Source organism: Neomonachus schauinslandi, chromosome 5 (assembly GCF_002201575.2).
Source record: "Neomonachus schauinslandi chromosome 5, ASM220157v2, whole genome shotgun sequence".
Lineage (NCBI taxonomy): Eukaryota > Metazoa > Chordata > Mammalia > Carnivora > Phocidae > Neomonachus > Neomonachus schauinslandi.
The window spans coordinates 75,996,958-76,021,261 of NC_058407.1; the positions used below are offsets into that span (position 1 = coordinate 75,996,958).

The window sequence follows — 24,304 nt, forward strand, 5'->3', positions numbered from 1 at the left end:
CTTCAGCATCGGAGTGGCTGGGTCGTGCATACGTGCTGAAGCTGTCAAGGGTATGCAAGGAAATCTTGGGCCCCTTTTCTGTCTTTAGGCTTCATGTTAGGAAGAGGCATTTGCTCTCCTTTCCTCATATCCAAGGTGTGGGGTGATGATAAACAGAACTTTCAGATATTTCATATTCAGATAATGCTGCTTTTCAAGTGATTGTCTTATGTAACAAATTATTTCCCAATATCTGTGATTTCCATCTTATTTTGCTCTTGGTAAGGCAAATATCTATTAGCTTTTGAATATAGTGTTTTAAATAATGTTACAGAAAAAAACTCCCAAGCATGTCCAGGGTGAATATGAGTTCCTTTTATTTTTCAAAGATTTTTAAAATTTTTTGAGAGAGAGCGTGCACGAGTGGAGGTGGGGGGACAGAGGGAGAGGGAGAGAGAGAATCTTAAGCAGGCACCGCGCTCAGTGCAGAGCCCGATGTGGGGCTTAAACTTAACGACCCTGAGATAATGACCTGAGCTGAAATCAAGAGTCAGACGCCTAACCCACTGAGCCACCCAGGCGTACCTAGTTCCTTTTAAATAAGAGAAAAAAAAAAAAACCTTTGAAGTTAACAGACTTTTGCTTAGTGACATGGTAGGAATTATTTGAAAATTTTGTATTGAGAATTGTGTTTTCTCATTGTGTGTTTAGACATGATTTCCTTTTGACAGAGGGTAGTAATAAAAAATATATATGCAAATACAAGAGCATTCCCTTTGGACTCTTTATAGTAGGTATAATTGGCTTGTGGTAAATACAAATTTTACAAGGTTTGTAAATTGACAAAATATAGTCCAGAATATAGTTTGTAAACATATGTGAGGCAGGAAGATATTTTAGCCTAGCTTAATTAAGCTTCCCAAAGAATTTTAATTATTTGTAGGTTAAAAATCCTGTACATGAGAGATATACCACAATCTATTCCTTCTTGTATGTTTTTTTTTTTTTTTAAGATTTTATTTATTTGACATAGAGAGACACAGCAAGAGAGGGAACACAAGCAGGGGGAGTGGGAGAGAGAGAAGCAGGATCCCCGCCGAGCAGGGAGCCCGATGTGGGGCTCGATCCCAGGACCCTGGGATCATGACCCGAGCCGAAGGCAGACGCTTAACGACTGAGCCACCCAGTCGCCCCTCTTGTATCCATTTCTAACATAGCTTTAGAAGTATAAACTATATTTTATTTGTTACACAGTATCAAAAATACTGGGTAAGTTCAGTAAGAACGAATCTTTGCGCTGTCTTATTGGGTAGGGGGCAGGTCCTGGTAAGAAATATAAGGTGGCAAATGTAGTAGCTGAAGATGGGAATGCCGAGAAAGGGGTGCTCAAAGTATATTGGGTGTAAGAGGAGTGTATGCGAGTGGGTAGCCTAAATCTTCCTCGCTGTGGTCTTTGTGTTTAATTTTTCCTGTTTTCTGGGATTCTAACTAGAGATTTTCTTCCTTCTAGAATTCTATGAAGAAATTCTTTCCCTGGCATATAGTTTAACCTGCCATGGTATTTCCCCTCAAATGTGGCAGCTGCTAGGTATATTATATGAGGTTTTTCAGCAGGATTGTTTTGAATACTTTACAGGTATGGCTTTGACATCTAATATTTTTGCTTTTCTGTGTCTAGACATTATTTCCTTTGACACTTGACATAAAGACACATGCGATTCCAGTACTAATCAGAAGATAATTGTTCTTGCCCCGTGGAGGAAAGGGTGGTCCCATCACAGCAGTGTTTTGCAGCTCTGGGAATATAGGCAGTAGAAGGGAGACTGTTTCCTGGTGGATCTTAAATTAGTTTGCAGTCAGAACATATACCCATACATTAATTCAATTACTATTTTCTGAATACTGCCTATATTCCAAGCACTGTTCTAAGCACAGCAGTACAGCAGTGAGCCAAATAGCTCTTGCTGTTTTGATGCTTCCATTCTAGTTGGGGGGAGGGCAGGGAGGGTGGGGAAGCCAGAAAATATGCAGTTTGTCAAATGGTGATGACTCCCATGGAGAAAAAGACAAAAATTTGGAACAATCACTCTAATAAATGATGAGCATTTTAATCTTTCTGATCCACATCTTCCTCGTCTATAAATAGAGCAGCTCTGTCACTTCTGTTACTACATTTTGTGGTTGTGGGGGAAGATAGTAATGTGTGGGTGCTACAGAAATATGGTTCCGGTGGGAATAATTTATTTCTACTCTTGTTACTCAAGTCTCAGTGGGCTTTTGAATTTTTCTTTTTTTCCAGATATGATGCCTCTCTTGCACAATTATGTGACAATAGATACAGATACTTTATTATCTAATCCAAAGCATTTAGAAATACTTTTTACAATGTGTAGAAAGGTAAGTGTGCCCTAATCAGTTGTTATAGTGGTTCTTACTAATGTTTGAGTGTTTTACTTCAGGACGCTCTTTCAATTTGTTTCTTATACTTTAGTTTTGTGTTGCCTTCAACATATATTTGCTATTTTTTATTTTCTAATAGGCCCTGGAATTGTAATTTGAAAATTTTATATTGTGTGTTGTGCTTAAGAATGTTTGCCACTTTTATTTATTTAATTTAAAAATTTATTTTATTTATTTTTATTTTTATTTCTTTAAAGATTTTATTTATTTATTTGACAGAGAGAGACACAGGGAGAGAGGGAACACAAGCAGGGGGAGTGGGAGAGGGAGAAGCAGGCTTTCCATGGAGCAGGGAGCCCGATGCGGGGCTCGATCCCCAGGACTCTGGGATCGTGACCTGAGCCTAAGGCAGGCGCTTAACGACTGAGTTACTGAGCCACCCAGGCACCCCTTATTTATTTTTTTTAAAGATTTATTTATTTTATTTTAGAGAGAGGGAGAGAGAGAGAGTGTGTGTGTGTGTGAGTACGAGTACGAGTTGGGTGAAGGACAGAGGGAGAGAGAGGATCCCAAGTGGACTCCGTGCCAAGCACACAGCCTGATGCGGGGCTCGATCCCATGACCCTGAGATCATGACCTGAGCTGAAACCAAGAGTCAGATGCTCAACCAACTGAGCCACCCAGGCACTCCTGATGTTTGCCGCTCTTGTAGCTGTGTACTTTATAATGTTTAAGATAAATAATTTTGTGTTTTTTTCTTTCAAAAATGCAGACTTACTACTTGATTAAAGTGTTATTAAAAATCCCAACAAAAGGGCACCTGGGTGGCTCAGTTGGTTGAGTGACTGCCTTCGGCTCAGGTCATGATCCTGGAGTCCCGGGATCAAGTCCCGCATCGGGCTCCCTGCTCGGCAGGGAGTCTGCTTCTCCCTCTGACCCTCCCCCCTCTCATGTGCTCTCTCTCTCATTCTCTCTCTCTCTCAAATAAATAAATAAAATCTTTTTAAAAAAAAAATCCCAACAACAGAAAAGCACAGTGCTAAGAAAATAACCGCACAGTTTGTCAATCACTGATTTTCTTTTAATTGATGCCGTTACAAAAACGGCATCATTTAGCTCAGTACAGGATGATTTATTAGCCATATATTGGCTACTGTTACATTTACATACAAACAGGATTGTCTATTATGTTGTCTTTGTCACAGATTAGATTTCACCCTCCGTTGGTTATATCTTGCAATCATTAATGAGTACAAATAATGTTTTCCTTCTCCTTTAGGTAAATATTTATATATACATAAATATAAAACTGCATTGCATAGAGCTGCCCGATACTTAAGTTTGGCCTTGGGAGTAAAATATCTAGTGTACAACCTATCTTCCTCACTAGAGGAGATGGGTACCAAGATGTTAAGAGCTCTGAACTGATAATCAGCACATCTGATTGAGGTCTCAGTTCAGTCATAAAGAGCCTGGGAGATTTGGGGAGGTCACTAAGTTTCATCACATATAAACTGAAGGAGTAGAATCATGATTTTTGACCTGTTTAGCCCTGTAATAACCTAGCTTATTAAATCGTAATCATTTGGCAGTCTTCAGTATCCTCTCCTCAGTTGTGGAGACCGTTGCTGGCGAGGCAAAAGGGAAGAGAAAGCAGCAAGTAGAAAACATAGCAGTCCTACACCCATCAGTACAGCTGCTCTGTATTATAGCAGCGGGGGTAAAAGTGATATTCACAGTGACGTCTTAGACTTAACAGGTGGTTAAAATGTATGTCATATTCGTGGTTTTTAATAATAGCTAATACTTACTGAACTCTTACCGCATGTGAGGCATTTCCTAAGTACTTTATACATATTAGCTTATTTTATCTTTACAACATTATGAGGAAAGGATCACCTTTTGGTCAAAGACGAGACCGAGGCACAAGTTTTTGCATCATGCCTGAGTCAAATTGTCCTAAGTCACAGAGCTAGTCTATGTTGGAGCCATATTTGAAGCCAGGGAGTCTGGCTCCAGAGCCCATTTTTAAAATTACCGAAATATTTTTTTTCTTCTCCTTCTGGAGGTGGGGACAAAAACCAACCAACCAACCAACAAAAAACCCAAGTAAATGCAATTTGGGGCAAAGGGAGTGATTTTTTTTTTTCTTTCTGTGTTCTACAGCCCCGCCATGTAAGTATATTATTATCGCCCTTTTACAGATGGGGACAGTAAGACACAGAAGTTAATTAGCTTTTTTTTTTTTTAAAGATTTTTATTTATTTATTTGAGAGAGAGAGAGCATGAGAGGGGGGAGGGTCAGAAGGAGAAGCAGACTCCCCGCCGAGCAGAGAGCCCGACATGGGACTTGATCATGGGACTCCGGGATCATGACCTGAGCCGAAGGCAGTCGCTTAACCAACTGAGCCACCCAGGCCCCCCTTAATTAGCTTTTTTAAAAGCACAGATAATAAGTGGCAGAGCTGGAATTTGAACCAAGGGATTCTGGTTTCAGAGCCCATTCACATTTAGAATCTAAATGTAGATATATTGCCCTAAGAAGTAGAATTTTAAATTGTATGGGGTTGATTTTTGGCTTTGCCAGCTTCCTGTTTGCGATTCAGTTCACTGATCCATCTGTTTTCCAATTTCCAAAATTGTATAGCTGTCTACTTTTTTCCTTTCCTCTGTCTTTGTGGATTTATGCCTCTAAAACCTCTTTATTATTTTAATCTTTTGGGAAGTAATAAAAATGAGAATGTTCAATCTGTCCTCTTTATCTGGAATTTCTTTTTAATTCAGTTTTCTTAAATTGTATTTGTCTAGGAAATTATCCAATTCATCTGAGCTTTCAAATATTTAAGGAATATAATGTTCTCCATAGTATTTGCTTATTTTAATCTCTCCTTTACCTGTATTTATGCCTTTTTCATTTCTAATATTTTTATAATTTTGCTCTGTGCTTTTTAAGAATAATTTTGACAAAAGTTGTCCACTTTGTTGTCTTTACTCAATGAGTCTGTCTTTTGTTTCTCTCTGTTACCTCTTTCTGTCTGTATTTTTAATTTCTGTCTCCTCTTCAGGTTAAGTCTGTTCTTTTTCTTATAGCTCATGTTTGAACTCTTACTAATTTTTCCGTATTTTCTTATTTCCAATATAAGCATGGCTCTACTCTATGAATCTCTTTCCTGGGAACCTTATTGTAAGGCAATTATATTCCAATTTTTATGTTTGAGCCTGTGCATTGTAGAATTATTTATAATAGTAGAAATACAAAATTGACAATAGAGGAATGGTCTGGTAAACTGATAAATTTATGTACGGTAATACTTATAGTCCTAAATGGTTATAACATCCATGGACGATGTTTGTAGTTATAAATTCCATATGGAGAAATTAAAAGGTGTGTGATAGTAAATTATGGTTATTATTATGAAAAAATGAACTCAAAAGAAACAGAAAACTACAGGGTTTGTTTCATTGTTTAAATGGAAGGTTTTTTTAAATTTCTTTTCATTTCATTTTATTGTTTTGTTGCCTTTAAAGGGAAGCTTCACTTATCTGGACAATTAACTCATATAGCTTACTTTATTGTGATTGTGATGATTGTGATGCAGGGTTGGATCCCAGGACCCTGGGATCATGACCTGAGCCGAAGGCAGACACTTAACTGACTGAGCCACCCAGGTGCCCCAAAGCTATGATTCTAATGCCCGAATTTTTATGGGATATTTGCTTCATGTAGACTCAAATTCTATGCAATGCCATTCACTGCTGAGCTGAATTGTAATTATTGTAGGTACTATGTGGAGATGCAGGAGAAGATGCAGAATGTCATGCAGCCAAACTTCTTGAAGTCATCATTCTTCAGTGCAAAGGAAAGGGAATTGATCAGGTAATACATGTATGGAAAGTTTGTACTTGATGTTTATATTGAAAATTTACATACCTGAATGACATTTTGTTTATATTATGATGGAAAATTAAAAAGATAGCCTGTAGTTCGTGCTTGCTGGAACAAATTCTGTTTAAATGACAAAGAAAAATACCCATGCAGTTTGAAAATTGCACCTTGCTTTCTAGTTGAGAAAGAAATAAACAGGAAACTATGTAATAATTTAAGAGGCTATCAAGCAAATCCTGAAGGAGATAAATATGTAAATTCTACTTACTAGGTTTTCCAGAGATTTGCATTTTCCCTTTATTTTTTGTGGATTCTGTTGAAATATTCTCAGATATCTTTTTTTAACCAGAATTGAAGATACTGTGCAAAAAAGAAAGTTTCTTTTACTGATTTAAAAAGCACTATAAATTTTCAACAAAGATTAATTTGACGTTTGCTGTAATCATGGTATAATAGTTACTGAGAAGTGTTGAAGTGTTCAAGTAAAATTGTGGAGTTGTCTTTTTTCTTTCAGTTCTGTAACTTTTGCTCCATGTATTTTTTTTTTAACAGTTTTATTGAGCTATAATTCACATACCATATAGTTCACTCCTTTACAGTGTACGTACTTCAGTGGATTTTAGTATATTCACAGAATCATGCAAATATTACGACAGTTTTAGAGCATTGCCTCACTACCCCCCAAAGAACTCTACACCCAGTAGTAATCATTCCTCATTTCCCCTCAACACTCACCCCCCAGCCTAGGCTACCATTATTCTACTTTCTTATTTTAGAGATTTGCCTATTCTAGACATTTCACATAAATGGAATCATGTGGTCCTTTGTGAATGACTTTTCTCACTTAGCATAATGTTTTAAAGGTTCATCCATGTGGGAGCATGTATACTAGTACTTCATTTCTTTTTATTGCTACATATTCCATTGGGTGGATATATCACATTTATTTTAGCTATTCATCAGTTGATGGATGTTTGGATTATTTCCACTTTTTAGTTATTATTACTATTATTTTTAATTAAGTGCCTAGCGTGGGGCTTGAACTCACGACTCTGGAATCAAGAGTTGCATGCTCGACCAACTAAACAGCCAGGCTCCCCTGATTATTTCCTCTTTTTGGCTATTATGAATAATGTTATGAACATTTGTATGCAGATTTTTGTGTGAACATGTTTTCATTTCTCTTGGTATATATCTACGAGTGGTAATTCTATTTTTAACTATTTGAGGACCTGCCAAACTATTTCTCCAGAGCAGCCACATCATTTCCCATTCCTACTAGCACTGAATGAGAGTTCCAATTTGTCTGTATGCTCATCAACTCTTGCTTTGTCTTTTTGTTATAGCCATGCTTAGAGGTGTGAAGTAGTATCTTGTTGTTTTGATTAGCATTTGCTTGATGGTAAATGATGTTGGGCATCTTTTCATATGGCCATTTGCTTATCTTTTTTGAGAAATGTCTATTCAGATTCTTTGCCCATTTTAATTGGGTTATTTGTTTATTATTGAGTTATAGAGGTTATTTATAGATTCTAAATTCAAGTCCATTATCAGATACACAGTTTGCAAAAATTTTCTCCCAATTTTTGGATTGTCTTATCACTTTCTTAATGGTGCCCTTTGAAGCAGTTTTTAATTTTGATGATGCCCAATTTATCTATTTTTTTTCTTTTGCTGCTTGTGGTTGGTGTTATATTTAAGAGTCTGTTGCTAAATCTGAGTCCACGAAGATTTCCTTCTTTTTTCTTCTAAGAGTTTTATAGTTTTAGCTGTAACATTTAGGTCTTTAATTCATTTTGAGTTAGTTTTTCTGTGTGGCATGAGGAAGGGGTTTAAATTCATTATTCTGCATGTGGATAGAAAGTTGTCTCAGTACCATTTATTGAAAAAGCGATTCTTTCCCTATTGAGTTGTCTTGGCACCGTTGTCAAATGATGTGACTATAAATGTGAGGATTTATTTCTGGATTCTCATTCTGGTTAATTTTTTAATCCTTAATCCAGGACTACACTGTCTTTATTATTGTAACTTTGTAGTAAGTTTTGAAATTAGGAAGTTTGAGTCTTTCAGTTTTGTTCTTTTGCAAGACTCTTTTGGCTGTTCTGGGTCCCTTGAGTTTCCATATGAAATTTAGGATCAGCTTGTCAGTTTCAGCAAAGGAGTCAGCTGGCATTATGCTGAATCTGTAGATCATCCTGGGAAGTGTTACCAGGGCTCAATCCCATGTCCATGAGACCACCACCTGAGCAGAATCAAGAGTCGGACGCCCAACAAACTGAGCCACCCAGGTGCCCCATTCAATTTGATTTAACAAAGAAAAATTCCAACCTAGTCATTTTACCTTAAATGTGGAAGTGGCTGAGTCTACATTTGGATTATTGCCATCATTTGAGTGTGGACTCTTGTGGGACAATCTTCAACTAACTGTAATCTGCTCTCAGAAAGGAAGGAGACTTCCTCACACTGCTTCTCTCGGACCTCTTTTTGGCCATTTAATCTCTGGGTTTTATGAGAATATGAATTTATTGAATAACTCAAAACAATTTAAGCAAAGGTTTAATTATCATTAAGACTGTCTTACTTATTGATGACACTCTACCTGGTTTCTATGTATGGTTGACTCTTTTTTTTCATTTTTTCCTCTAGTGCATTCCACTCTTTGTTCATCTTGTTTTGGAGAGATTAACCCGAGGAGTCAAAACTAGTGAGCTCCGTACCATGTGTCTTCAGGTTGCAATTGCTGCCTTGTACTACAACCCTGATTTGCTGCTACATACTTTAGAACAAATTCAGTTGCCTCACAACCCTGGACCTATAACTGTACAGTTTATAAATCAGTGGATGAATGATACAGATTGTTTTCTTGGGTATGTGTCTTTTGGATTTTACACTACATTTCTGTTTCTGGAAAGTTGACTTTTAAAAGTGTATAATAGCATATAGAAAGATGATTTTCATTTTTAAGAATATTTAGGGTATTAACATAATATTTACTTTTTGGAAAGAATGCAGTCTCTGAAAATTAGTTATAGCCTATCCCTACTTGTTTTTGACTTATGTGCTAGCAGTATATCTTGAGGCTACAAGAATTAAGTGTCCATCTGGTTCCATGACTATTAAGTGTCTGTAGGCAAAAACATTCTCAATGGGGTCAGGTTTCTAAGGAAAATGCCAGTTTGGTAAAGATGTCTTGTCCTAGGATATTGAACCCTGCAGATCTCACGGGAGCTTATTCTCAAATATGAGGTCAGAAAGAAGGAGTGTTCATTGTAGCCCAGGTGCTGGCCCAGTGGGAGAGTGTGTCTTTATGTGAAGTACTCTCCTAGTTTGTTTTTGAACTTAGGAAAAGTGAGATGCCAAGTAGTAGGTACATGCCCTCCTCCAGTGACTGAACACCTCTTTGTGACTGTTGTGCTAGAATTTCAGCTCTGACGATGGCTTACTGGGAGTGTTATACCAAATACAGTAGTCTTGCCATTCTTAATATTTTTAAACCACTTAGAAGAAACAGAAAAATGTATATAATGTATACTGTCAAACTTTTCCTTCAGAATCAGATTTTTCTTATCCTATGTTAAAGCAGAGAACATTTAATGGATTTAGTTAGAGCCATCAAGTTCACCTTATTATATGCTGAGTTTCTGAATAGCTTTTGGCACCTGCGGTTTTCGTACAGTATATGTGTTAAGAAACCTTGTAGACCAATCTAATGCAGAAGACAGAGTCTAAATTTTTCCTTTTTCCCGTTGGTTAGGAATTTCATGCTGTCAAGTACAGGTATTCTTGCTTTAATAGAACTTGTATGCCGAGGCCCAGATATAGCATTCATATCAATCAAATTGATATTATATCAAGATTCACCATATTAATTACAGACTTCTGTAGCGCTTTGATGATAATTGGTTTTTACAAAACTTGATTTATGTAGGATTTCTTATGGTACAAAAGGGGGGATACCTCTGTATAATTCTATTGAATGAACCCTAAAATATTACCTTGGCCATTTTTTCGTGTAGTTTCTTCCACTATCCTCATTTCTCATGAGCACATTTTTTTTTCTTTGTAATTTGTAGGCATCATGACCGGAAGATGTGTATAATAGGACTGAGTATCCTTTTGGAACTGCAAAATCGACCTCCTGCAGTAGATGCTGTAGTGGGACAGATTGTACCCTCAATTCTTTTCCTTTTCCTTGGCTTGAAGCAGGTCTGTGCTACCAGGCAACTGGTAAACCGTGAAGATCGCTCAAAAGTGGAGAAGGCTGATATGGAAGAAAACGGTAAAGTCTTCTAATTGCAATGAGTGCTAGAATTGATTTTGATTTGAGCGTGGTTTTTTTTTTTTTAATTTTAGTCTATTTGGGGTCATTAAACAGAGTTACATTTGGCTTGTTGCACATTTAACAAATACTTTGGGGTGGGTTTACATCTCCTGTGATGTAAATTTAGATTTGTTCACTTTCTGACATGTAAGTAATTATTGAACTTAATGAATGTTGTTACACCCTGGGAAATACAGATGCATTTATAACAGAATCAGATGGTTTTGATCATAAGTTAGCAACCAGTTATTTCATTTTCTTGTTTGTGCCGACAGTGTCAGTGAAATCAGCAACACGAATTAAATGAACCATTAGTTAAGAGCAGAAGTGTCAGCCTAGCAGATTAATAGAGTGCTGGATATGTTTTTTTTTTTTTTAATGGTTCTTAAACTATATTTGGGAGATGCTTACGGTTTATGTATTAATAAATTTAGAATATACAAATGAAGGTTATTTGCTTAACTGAGAGAATAAGATTGTTAGAGTCAAGGATATTAGATCTTTATTTTATTTAATGATACTGCAAAAAACTACTTACTTGGGCCAGGAAGTAACATTATCCAACACCAAATGGAGTTTTTCCTCTTCTGGTTAAAAACAGACATTTCTTTAAATGATAAAAATCAGAACTTATCATGGAAAACATACATCTTTATTTTTGATGCTAAATTCTATGATTTTGGCGACTGTAGATTTAAAATATTTTACATTTAATTGGCATCATCCTGGTTTGTTCATGTACAAGGAATGGTACCATTCCCTAACCCCTAAAACTGAGCACATCTTCTGATCTAATTTTTCTTTCTTTCTCTCAAAATAAAATTTAAGAGAGAGCATGTGCATGTGTGCTGGGGGGGAGGGGCAGAGGCAAGATCGTAAGCAGGCTTCTTGCCCAGCGTGGAGCCTGATGTGGGGCTCAATCTCTCAACCCTGAGATCATGACCTGAACTGAAATCAAGAGTCGGACACTTAACCAACTGAGCCACTCAGGCTCAAAAAAAATTTGTTTTTCTGAATACCATGTAGAACTTTTGCAGTAATACTTCTTTATTAGAAGGGTTTTGTTTTTTGCTAAGTGTAGGCCAACAATTACAGAATTCCTTTTATTTATTTGAGAGAGAGAGAGAGAGAGAGAATGAGAGAGAGGAGGGTCAGAGGGAGAAGCAGACTCCCTGCCGAGCAGGGAGCCCGATGCGGGACTCGATCCTGGAACGCCAGGATCGCGACCTGAGCCGAAGGCAGTCGCTTAACCAACTGAGCCACCCAGGCGCCCCTACAGAATTTCTTTTTTCAGAATGTTATAATGTTCTAATTTTTTGTTTTGTAAACTGTTGGTTTATAACTAATATGACTTGAGAAAAAATTTTCTAGTACTTTCCCAGATTTTCCTGTTGAATTTCCACTGAAGTACAGAATGATTAATTAGGAAAGGTATTTCTTGCTCTCTTTGTAATTATACCTTTGCCATATATATATATATATATATATATATACATACATACATACATAATGATCAAAACTAGGGTTTCTTGCCTTACCCCTAAACTGCTTCACAGTTTAATTCAGGTGCTTCAGTGTGGTATGTTTTATAGAACTGTTTTTGGAGTAATATTGCCTAGTTTGGGTTTACTCTAGGTCTTTCCCTCTTAGGTTGATTTTGTTCTGCATTTACTGTCTTCTGGTTATTTACAGTACTGGGCTAACTGCTTAAAACAGATTGGCACTGAAAATAAAACAATCCATGATGGTATATAATTCAGCTTTCAACTTTCACCCTACATGTAGCTAATTTTTATTTCTGTATTTTTCTGTTAGCAGAAATGATCTCATTTGAGCACTTCTAAGCAGTTCATAATCAATTTACGTAACTGTTAAGAGACCATAACATTCTTGGGGCGCCTGGGTGACTCAGTCGTTAAGTGTCTGCCTTCGGCTCAGGTCATGATCCCAGGGTTCTGGGATCGAGCCCTGCATCGGGCTCCCTGCTCAGTGGGAAGCCTGCTTCTCCCTCTCCCACTCCCCCTGCTTATGTTCCCCCTCTCAGTGTCTCTCTTTGTCAAATAAAATCTTAAAAAAAATAAAAAGAGACCAGATTCTCAATGGGAGGTCATTGTTATTTAAAACACATGCACTGATCATACACTTGTCTTTTTTTTTTTTGGGACAGAAAAGTCAATTTGGGACTCTGTGATTAAATAGCATTTTTGTATTAAAGAGTATGAGGCAGCCATAGCAAAACAGTAGTAATGTCCAGCAGACTTTAGATTTAGGGACACTTGGAAATTGTTTTTAGTAAGGAGGATAAAGTCATTTTCAATTAAGCAAACTACAATAAAGGTTTATTTTTAGAATTTCATGTAAAAATAGGTGGCAATTTTTCCATTTCCAGAATGTTTTGTCCTTTTGTGTTTTCATTCGTCTTAAATAATTAATGGATTCACAGAGGAGATTTCAAGTGATGAAGAGGAGACAAACGTAATCGCTCAAGCAATGCAGTCAAATAACGGAAGAGGTGAAGAGGAGGATGATGATGATGACTGGGATGAAGAAGTATTGGAAGAAACTGCCCTTGAGGGATTCAGCACTCCACTTGACCTTGACAACAGTGTGGATGAATATCAATTTTTTACACAAGCTCTGCTAAGTATGTCTTTACTCCCTAACTCTTCAGATATTTTCTCTAAAGTCTATCTTAATTTCCTTCAGTTAGAAGGTGGTTTAGATGTTAAATCTGGTTTTAGTTGAGTTTGTGGTAAGCTGTCCACATGGAAAAACCTGGGAGGCTTGGGGGCTGGTTTTGCCTAAAGCACCAATTTGAGTTCTTGGTGTGGGAGCGGTATTGAAGCTGGAGGTACTCTGAGAATCTGGAGGAAAATGGCAGCACCTGAGCAGAGGTGTGTGCCAAGATCTGGAATTTAGGGAGCATAGTTAGTAAACCCTCAGGAGGAAGAGAATGGGGAAGGAGACAGAGACCTGGGTAAAGCAGAGATTGGCAATGTGTTAACCATCCTCTGATAGTCCCACGTGGTTGGATACAGAGTGCGTATTTTTGTTTTGTAAACTGTGGGTTTACAAAAATAATCCTTTGCTGGAGTAAGTTTTACCACCTTGTGTTTGTTATGGTGGTGTACTCTTTGTCTCTTACTGTTTGCAGTCATCTCATCGTACTTCTATTATCATGTCACTAGACTCTCTTTCTTCTACATCCGCCTCCCCCGCCCCACCCCCCCCATGCAACAGCTGTGCAGAATCGGGATGCTGCCTGGTACCAGCTCCTCATGGCACCGCTCAGTGAGGACCAGAGGAGGGCGCTGCAGGAGGTGTACACCCTGGCAGAGCACCGGAGGACCGTGGCAGGTCAGCTCACCACATCTCCACACTGGAGTGCACACGTCCGCGTGCCAACAGTCAGCCTTATTCATGTGTTTTGTGGCACCTGAAGGCTGTTTTAAAAATTGTTACAGGCCACCCTTTCACGATAATAACGAATTATTATTGTATGATTTTTAAAAATTTTCTTTTTAATCACGTGTGATATCTTAGCTCTGCAAAATCCCGTGCATTAATATGTGTCTTTTAGTGGTGGTGTTATTCATGAGTACTTACCGTATATTTTAGAGCCCAAGTTAATACATAAAGGTGAGGATGCGTTTTGCTGAGGGAGAGTTAGTCAGTTGGATCACCCATCTAAACATCTTAATCCCAGATAGACTGAAGGTACTTCATGAGTTCTTGCAAGGAGCTTGTCTTCCTGGAAATGAAACACTCTTCATTTCTTTTTGCTGGGCTTTACATATTGGTGATTTTCAGTTTTTTGACCTGGAGAAATTATTTTATCCTAGAAAACCAATGGAAAGGATTTTGTACTTACAAAAATATTTTAGTGGAAAACATCATGGAACAGGCCCCTGGGACTTAGAGCCTAAGTTCTTCTGTATGGACTTCAGTTTTCAGCTCTGCATAGTCTGTGTCAGTCCCTGATAGGAGAATTCTAGGCACACTTCCAGCAGTAGACTATGGAACTATTAAAACACAACTTTGAGACTGTTTTCATTTTGCTTATTTTTACCTCCCCCATCTCAACTTCCAGTAAAGTCTTTTTAGCAGTTTTTCTGTGATAGCAAACATAACTACTTACTTACATAGTCCTGTTAAAGGTTAATGCTCAGGGACTTCGCAGGGAGATGACAGAGCAGGAGGACCCTACACTCACACAACTAGGGAACACTCACATCAGGGTAAATAACCCAGAGAATGACTCAAAGACTGGCAGAACAGACTCCACAACAAAATGTAGAGAAGAGTCCACATCAAAGAGGGTAGGAAGGGCGGAGATGCAGTGGGGAGCAAAACGGACCATGGGTCTGTCCACTGGTGGGAGGGACCTGCAAGCATGGAGAGGGGAGAGAAACAGACTATCATACTGTGAGCCTGCATGCAAATGTGGCTTTGAAAAACAGAGGGGCTAAATTTCATGAATTCTTACAACCAGTGTGACTTACAGCCTAGAACTTTAAAAAAGCAGGTTCAGTTCCGGGAGAGCCTTGAGGGCTATAGAAAACTGACCGCACAACAAACAGCCTACAGAGATAGAGCATAGTGGCAGCACTTTGAAAAAGGCCTGGGGCTTACTGGAGGGAGATTTATTTACTAATCTCAGAGTATGTCCCAGAGGGATAGAGATTACTGGAAGACTCCACCAGGAACAAAGTTGTTGGTGGGTGCCATTCCCCTTCCTCACCCCCCTCTCCCCCGCCCTCCAGCATAAACACTCAGATACCTGCAGGAGCTAGCTTACATTATGCACCCAGCCCTTTTCAGCGGGGCCTGCCTCAGGCCTGGTGCTGTGGGTCCCCTTCCCCAGAAGACTAGTGCAAACCTTGTCAACACTGTGTCTCTCCACTGTGCACGTCGTGGGGTCTCAGTCCCAGCAGCGGTGGCCAGTCTTATTAAAACTGTGCACCCTGCCTGTGTGTGCCTTGTGGATTGGCCTGGTCTCAGAGACGGAGACACATCTCCTCTGGGAGAGGACCAGCGCCACCTTGTTAAAACTGCATGCTCCACCCATTACTTTCAAGACAAGATATGTAGCTGAATTTCCTAACAGAAACAAACACAGAAAGTTAGACAAAATGAAGAGACAGAGGAATGTGTCCCAAATAAAAGAGCAGGACAAAACAATAGCAAGACACCTAAGCAAAACAGAGATAAGTAATATGCCTGATAGAGAATTTAAAGTAACCACCATAAAGATACTTACTGGACTTGAGAAAACAGTGGAAGATTTCAGTGAGATCTTTAACAAAGAGAAAACATTGAAAAAGAACCAATCAGAGATGAAGAACATGATAATTGAAATTAAAAATACACTAAATGGAACAAATAGTGGACTAGGGGAAGCAGAACAGATTAGCAGCCTGGAGGACAGAGTGATGGAAAGTAATCAAGTTGAGCAGGTGAGGGGAAAACAAATTCTGTAAAATGAAAACTTAGGGAACTCAGTGTCCCCCTCAGGCATAATAACATTTACTTATAGGGATCCCAGGAAAAGGAGAGAGGAAAGGGGGCAGAAAATTTATTTGAAGAAATAATAGCTGAAAAGTTCCTTAATCTGGAGAAGGAAGTAGAAATCCAGATCCAGGAGGTACAGACCTCCCCCAACAAAATCAACCAAAGAAGGTCCATTCCAAGACACATCATAATTACAATGGCAAAAAGTGGTGATAGAGAATTTTAAAAGCAGCAAGAGAAAAGAAGAAAGTTATATTCAAGGCTACCAGTGGATTTTTCAGCAGAAACTTTGCAGGCCAGACATACTCAAATGCCTGAAGGAAAATATCTGCAACCAAAAATACTCTATCTGGTAAGGCTATTATTCAGAATAGAAGGAGAGATAAAGTGTTTTCCAGACAAACAAAAGTTAAAAGAATTCATGACCACTAAACCAGCACTACAAGAAATGTTAGTGGAAAACAAAAACCATGAATAATCAAAGTAGGAAGCACAAAAGAAATGAAAATAAGTATATCTGTAAAAACCAGTCAAGAGACTCACAAAGTAAAAGGAAATGAAGTATGACACCATAGACCTAAAATATGGGAGTGGGGGGAGGGACCGGTGTAAAGAATAGGTTCAAACTTAGGTGACCATCAGCTTAATAAAGACTGCTATATGGGATGCTTGGGCAGCTCAGTCATTAAGCGTCTGCCTTCGGCTTGGGTCATGATCTCAGGGTCCTGGGATCGAGCTCTGCATCAGGCTCCCTGCTCGGAGGGAAGCCTGCTTCTCCCTCTCCCACTCCCCCTTCTTGTGTTCCTGTTCTCACTGTCTCGCTCTCTGTCAAATAAAATCTTTAAAAAAAAGAAAAAAAAGAAAAAAGAGCCCCACATCGGGCTCCCTGCTCGGCAGGAAGCCTTTCTCCCTCTCCCACTCCCCCTGCTTGTGTTCCTGCTCTCGCTCTCTCTCTGTCAAATAAATAAATCTTAAAAAAAAAAATTCTTAAAAAAAGACTGCTATATGCAGAATATGTTGTATACAAACCTAATGGTAACCACAAATTAAAAACCAGTCTAGATATACCAAAAATAAAGACAAAGGAATCCAAGTAGATCACTAAAGAAAGCCAACTTATGGGGAGAGGAGAGCAAGGGAAGAAAGGAATGGAGAAGAACCTCAAAAACAACCAAAACCAAGTAACAAAATGGCAGTAAAAACATACCTATAAATAACTACTATTAATGCAAATGGACTAAATTCTCTAGTCAAAAGACAAAGGGTGATGGAATGGATAAAAAAACAAGACCCATATATATGCTGTGTAGAAGAGACTCATTTCAGACCTAAAGACACATGGAGACTGAAAGTGAAGGAATGGAAAAACAGTTATCGTGAAAAGAAAGGGAGGATAGCAATACTTAATATTGGACAAAATAGACCTTAAAACAAACATTGTTACAGAGACAAAGAAGGACCTTCCTAATCATAAAGGGAACAATCTAACAAGAGGATATAACAATTTTAAATATTTATGTACCTGCCATGGGAGCTCCCAAATATATAAAGCAGCTATTAACGAACAAAGAAAGTAATCGATAGGAATACAATAATAGGGGACTTTAACACCCCACTTACATCAATGGGTAGATCAAAAGAAAATCAAGAAGGAAGTAGTGGCTTTAAAGGACACATTGGATCAGATTGATCTAATAGATATATTCAGAACATTCTATCCTAAAACAGCAGTGTGCACATGGAACATTCTCCATAATACATCACATGTTAGGCCACAAAGCAAGTCTCAACAAATTCAAAAAAGTTATACCATGCATCTTTTCTGAACACAACACTATGAAAGTAGAAATCAACCACAAGAAAAAACCTGGAAAGAACACAAATACATGGAGATTAAATAACATGCTGGTAAACAATGAATGATTTCTTGGTTGACCCAAAGAAGAAATTAAAAAAGATACATGTAAACGAATGAAAATGGAAGCACAATGGTCACAAAAGCCATTCTAAGAAGGAAGTTTATAGCAGCAATACAGGCCTACCTCAAGAATCAAGAAAAATCTTAAACAACCTAACTTACACCTGAGGGAGCAAGAAAAAGAACAAACAAATCCCCAAACCAGGAAAATGAAGGAAATAATGATTAGAGCAGAAATGAATGATACAGAAACTAAAATATAGAACAGATCAATGAAATCAGGAGCTGGTTCTCTGAAAAGATCAACAAAATTGACAAACCTTTAGCCAGATTCATAGAGAGAGAGAGAGGACTCAAACAAAATCATAAATGAAAGAGAAATAACCAAAACCACAGAAATACAAAGGATTATAAGAGAATGGTACAAAAAATTATATGCCAACAAACTGGATAACCTAGAAGAAATGGATAAATTCCTAGGAACACACAATCTCCCCAAACTGAACCAGCAAGAAACAGAATATTTGAACAGACTAATTATCAACAATGAAATTGAATCAGTAATCAAAAGACTCCCAACAAACAACAGTCCAGGACCAGATGGCTTCATAGGTGAATTTTAACCAAACATTTAAAGAAGAGTTAATACCTGTGCTTAAACTTTTCCAAAAAATGGAAGAGGAAGAAAAATTTCCAAATTCAATCTATGAAGTCAACATTACTCTGATACCAAAATGAAATAAAGAGAACTACAAGGCCAATATCTCTGATGAACATAGATGCAAAAATCATCAACAAAGTATTATTAGCACATTAAATCCAACAATACATCAGAAAAAATAATTTACCACATTAAATCCAACAATACATCAGAAAAAATAATTTACCACAATCAAGTAGGATTTATTCCCAGGATGCAAGAGTGGTTCAGTATTCACAAATCAATCAGTGGCATACATTACATCAGTAAGAGAAAGGATAAAAACCATATGATCATTTCATTAGATGCAGAAAAAGCATTTGACAAAGTACAACGTCCATTCATAATAATAACCCTCAACAAAGTTGTTGCAGATGGAACAGAGCTCAACATAATAAAGACTGTATGAAAAACCCATAGCTAACATCATACTCAATGGTGAAAAAGTGAGAGCTTTTCCCATAAGGTCAAGAACAAGACAGCGATGTCCACTCTCACCACTTTTATTCAACATAGTACTGGAAGTTCTAGCCACAGCAATCATGCAAGAAAAAGGAATAAAAGACATCCAAATTGGTGAGGAGGAAGTAAAACTTTCACTATTTGCAGATGACATGAGACTATATATATATATGTATATATATATATAAAACTCTAAAGATTCCATCAAAAAATTACTAGAACTGATAAATGAATTCAGTAAGATCACAGGATACAAAATCAATGTACAGAAAACCTAATAATGAAGTAGCAGCAAGAGAAATTAAGAAAACAATCCCATTTACAATTGCACCAAAAAGAACAAAATACCTAGGAATAAACTTAACCAAGGAGGTAAAAGACCTGTACTTTGAAAAGTATAAAACATTAATGAAAGTATTTGAAGATGACACAAACAAATGGAAAGATACGCCATGCTCATGGATTGGAAGAATTACTATCGTTAAAATGTCCATACTACCTAAAGCAGTCTCCGTTTTTTTTTTTAAGATTTTATTTATTTACTTCTTCCTTTTTGCTTACTGTTGTTGTACTTCTGGTTCTTTTTTTTTATTATTATGTTATGTTAATCGCCATACATCATTAGTTTTTGATGTAGTGTTCCATGATTCATTGTTTGCGTATAACACCCAGTGCTCCATGCAGTACGTGCCCTCTTTAATACCCATCACCAGGCTGACCCATCCCCCCACCCCCTTCCCCTCTAGAACCCTCCGTTTGTTTCTCAGAGTCCATAGTCTCTCATGGTTCGTCTCCCCTTCCGACTTCCCCCCCTTCATTCTTCCCTTCCTTCTTTTTTTTTAAACATATAATGTATTATTTGTTTCAGAGGTACAGGTCTGTTATTCAACAGTCTTACACAATTCAGAGCACTCACCATAGCACATACCCTCCCCAATGTCTATCACCCAGCCACCCCATCCCTCCCACCCCCCACGACTCCAGCAACCCTCAGTTTGCTTATTTGACAGAGAGAGACACAGCAAGAGAGGGATCACAAGCACAGGGAGTGGGAGAGGGAGAAGCAGGCCTCCTGCTGAGCAGGGAGCCCAATGCCGGGCTCGATCCCAGGACCCTGGGACCACGACCTGAGCCAAAGGCAGACGCCTAACGACTGAGCCACCCAGGCGCCCCAAGCAATTTACAGATTTAATGCAATCCCTATCAAAATACCATCAGCATTTTTCACAGAACTAGGAAAAACAATCTTAAAATTTGTATAGAACCACAAAAGACTCCCAAGTAGTCAAAGCAGTCTTGAAAAAGAGGAACAAAACTGGAGGTATCACAATTCCAGATTTCAAGGTATACTACAAAGCTGTAGTAATTAAAACAATATGGTACTGGCACAAAAATAGACACAGATCAGTGGAACAGAACAGAGAGCATAGAAATGGACCCACAATTATATGGTAATTAATATATGACAAAGGAGGCAAGAATATGCAATGGAAAAGAGTCTCTTCAACAGTGGTTTTGGGAAAACCCGACCATTTTCTTAAACCATACACAAAAATAAGCTCAAAATGGATTAAGGACATAAATGTGAGCTCTGGAACCATAAACTGCTAGAAGAGAGCAAAGGCAGTAATTTCTCTGACATCGGCCATAACAACATCTTTCTAGATAGGTCTCCTGAGGTAGGGAAACAAAAACAAAATAAACTGTTGGGACTACGTCATAGTGAAAAGCTTCTGCACAGTAAAGGAAACAACCAGCAAAACTAAAAGAACCTATGGAATGGGAGAAGAGATTTGCAAATGACAGTCCAATAAGGGGTTAGTATCCAAAATATATAAAGAACTTATACAACTCAACAGCCAAAAAACAATCCAATTAAAAAATGGGCAGAAGACACGAATAGACATTTGTCTAAAGACATACAGATGGCCAACAGACATGTGAAAATATGCTCAACATCACTCATCATAGAGAAATGCAAATCAAAACCACAATGAAATATCACCTCACACCTGTCAGAAAATCAACAACACAAGAAACAAGTGCTGGTGAGGATGTGGAGAAAAAGGAACCCTTGTACACTTTTGAAAGAAATGCAAATTAGAAATGTGGAATTTGGAAATTCCACTGTGGAAGACAGTATGGAGGTTCCCCAAAAAGTTAAAAATAGAACTACCATGTGATCCAGTAATTGCACTACTGGGCATTTACCCAAAGAATACAAAAACACTAATTTGAAGAGATAGATGTACCCCTATATTTACTGCAGCATTATATACAATAGCCAAATTATGGAAAGAGCCCAGGTGTCTTTCGGTAGATGAATGGATAAAGAAGATTGTGTGTGTGTGTGTGTGTGTATACACAATGGAATATTATTCAGCTATAAATAAGAATGAAATCCTGTCATTTGTAACAGTATGGATGGATCTAGAGAGTATAATGCTAAGCAAATAAGCCAGTCAGATAAAGACAAATACCATATGATCTCACTCCTATGTGGAATTTAAGAAACAATACAAATGAACAAAGGGGAAAACAAGAGAGACAAACCAAAAAACTGACTCTTAACTATAGAGAACAAACAGATGGTTAGTTACTAGAGGGGAGGTGGGTGGGGGGAACAGGGGAAATAGGTGAAAGGGCTTAGGAGTACACTTATCTTGATGAGCGCTGAGTAATGTATTGAAGTGTTGAATCACTATATGGTACACCTGCAACTAATATAACACTGTATGTTATATTGTAAATTCAACTAGAATTGAAACAAAAAAAGGCGAATGCTCAGTTGGGCAGAATAATATCATGAGTCACATGCCTTCACAATGCTAAGTATAAAGAAATCTAGCTCATTTGAGGTTATTTCCAACTTTGTCACCTTAAATACTCTTCTCCCCCCGCCCCCTTCTCTTGGCAAATGCTAGAGGCAAAGAAGAAGATTGAACAACAGGGAGGCTTCACCTTTGAAAACAAAGGAGTCCTCTCCGCATTTAACTTTGGGACTGTGCCCAGCAACAACTGAAAGAGGGAACATCAGCCTACCAAATGTCATCACTACATTTTACTTCACCAGGGGAATGTGAAGTTCAAGGGGAGGGACAGAGTGGGCTGTGCCAGTTAACTCTGGCATTAGGCAGCACTTTTATCCGCTGCCTCTTCCGCTTTGACCTTTCTCCCCCCGAAATATATATTCTCAGCAGCTACTGTAATGTATGAAATTCAAGGAAAACAAAATCAGCGGACTGAAAAGGACAAATCATATTCTCCAAAGGACGAATGACCAAGGTGGTTTTAGAGGACTGAATTGAATTGCACGTCTCAGGTTTTTGCCATGCAGAATCAGTGGATTTATGCGGATAACAGTGCCTTCTGTTGTACATGAATTATCTGAAAAATTTTTTTGGAGTGCATTGCAATTTTTTTTAAAGCATAAAACATATTTCTAGATATAATGTAAACCTTGGCTATATGTTGACTTATTCTGCATTTTACTATGTGAATTTACTGTTAGGCAGTTAGCTACAAGTCACTCTGGTTTCAAAAACATCACCGCTCCCCTCACTCACCCTGCTGCTGGGGGCTGTCTTCAGGGGTTGTAAAATATGCACTGGCTCTGGTTTTTCATCAGATGTTTTGTGGCTTTCCTAATAAGTGTCTTATTCCCTCTTCCATCATATTTTTGAGCCCAGAAAGAGGTGGTATTTTTTTTTTGGAGTCAGCAAATATGAATATAAATTTCATTTATAACATGGTAAGTTCAGGACTCAAAAGTTTCTTGGCAGCAAGTGGCAGGAACTCTTTAGTCACTGGAATTAACAGTAAGTCCGAGTGTATTCTGAATCATGTACTTAATTATGTAATGAATTGATAATTATACTAAAGCACATTGAACCCTTAGGAGAAGGGTGCTACATAAGCACGTGGTCTTTCTGGATAGAGGCTTGCATTTTCAACAGTGTATCATTCCAGCTCTGTTGGACCTGGGTCCAAAACATTTTCTAACAAAATTTTTTATCTAGGATAAAGAGCCAAATGAATTTAACTTCTACTTTTCACACATCTAATTTTTTCCTACCTAATTCATTCTAGCCTTTATTATAGCTAAGTTCAGCTTGTTATATTTTTCACGGGTTGGGATGTTGGTCAGCTGCCCTCTTGGATGGTAATGATGCCTATAGGAAATATTGCAGATGGAGGTTACGGCTGTTTTTCTGAACAAATTCAAGACTAAAACATGGATCATAGTGTTTCATACAGTAAAGTGAAAGTGTATTTTCAAAACCTAATGTATTGCTGGACGTGATACAGTTTTCCGTTTTTGTGAAATGTCTGCAGCTTGTATTTCCCCTCAGTGACTGGAGGAATTTTCTCCAGGTGCTTCCTATATTACCATCCCTTGTTAATATTAACTCTTTTTAGAAGTTTAGGTTATTTAAGTAGTTTTTACAGAAGTAGCCTAAGAAGCCATGAGTTTCAGAGTTAAAGGATCCCTCGCTTTCCTTGTCCCTCTTCCCAAGGCATTGATTTTGAATGTACCAGCTGGCAGAAGAGAAAGATGGCCCTGGGGGACATTTTAGATATCTTAAGCTTTGAAACTCTTCTTATTCTCCCCATGTCCAAAATGGTTTATTTTAACATAAATAATATGCCTTCACACTGGATTGTAAAAGGCATGTGATTTTATTTTTGTGAGGTATTGTCTTCTGCAGTATTAAAGGGAAAGAGATGTTAATGTGTATCATCCTATCTTGTTTTTGAAGCCAGGGTAGTTGTATAATTTTGTTACCAGCAGTGCTAACCTGAATGTGATCTGGTTACCTTGGAAATGCAGGAACTTATATGAATGTACTGTAAAATAAAACATGGACTGATTCCCAGGATTCTGAACCCCTCTGTCTGAAATGTTTTCTGAAATGTGGAGGTGCTTTAAGCAGGTGATCAAAATCCATCAGTATGTTTTCTTGATTTTGGGGGGAGGTGGAACAAGGTAGCTGTTGGCTTGGGAGGGTAAGAAGGGTTCATCAGGAGAAGCTAGAGTGGAGAGTGGTTGGGAGCTAGGGCCTATCTCATAAATTGTGGTGTCCAAATGAGAAAGACAGATGCTCTGAAAAAGCAAAAGTCATTAAA

The 24,304-nt window shown here is 38.0% G+C and overlaps 1 protein-coding gene across 2 annotated transcripts in view; it reads left to right on the plus strand.

Moving 5' to 3' along the window:
- IPO8 (importin 8) overlaps window positions 1-24,057 on the plus strand; it is a 65,114-nt gene extending 41,057 nt beyond the window's left edge. For both annotated transcript variants that reach the window (XM_021690482.2, XM_044914900.1), the window contains 8 exons: window positions 1,490-1,615; window positions 2,279-2,376; window positions 6,161-6,256; window positions 8,912-9,132; window positions 10,339-10,544; window positions 13,030-13,230; window positions 13,827-13,943; window positions 22,102-24,057. In XM_021690482.2, the coding sequence (XP_021546157.1) occupies window positions 1,490-1,615; window positions 2,279-2,376; window positions 6,161-6,256; window positions 8,912-9,132; window positions 10,339-10,544; window positions 13,030-13,230; window positions 13,827-13,943; window positions 22,102-22,199 (1,163 nt within the window). In that variant the 3' untranslated portion in view covers window positions 22,200-24,057. The remainder of the gene's footprint in view (window positions 1-1,489; window positions 1,616-2,278; window positions 2,377-6,160; window positions 6,257-8,911; window positions 9,133-10,338; window positions 10,545-13,029; window positions 13,231-13,826; window positions 13,944-22,101) is intronic.
- The last annotated feature ends 247 nt before the right edge of the window (window positions 24,058-24,304 follow it).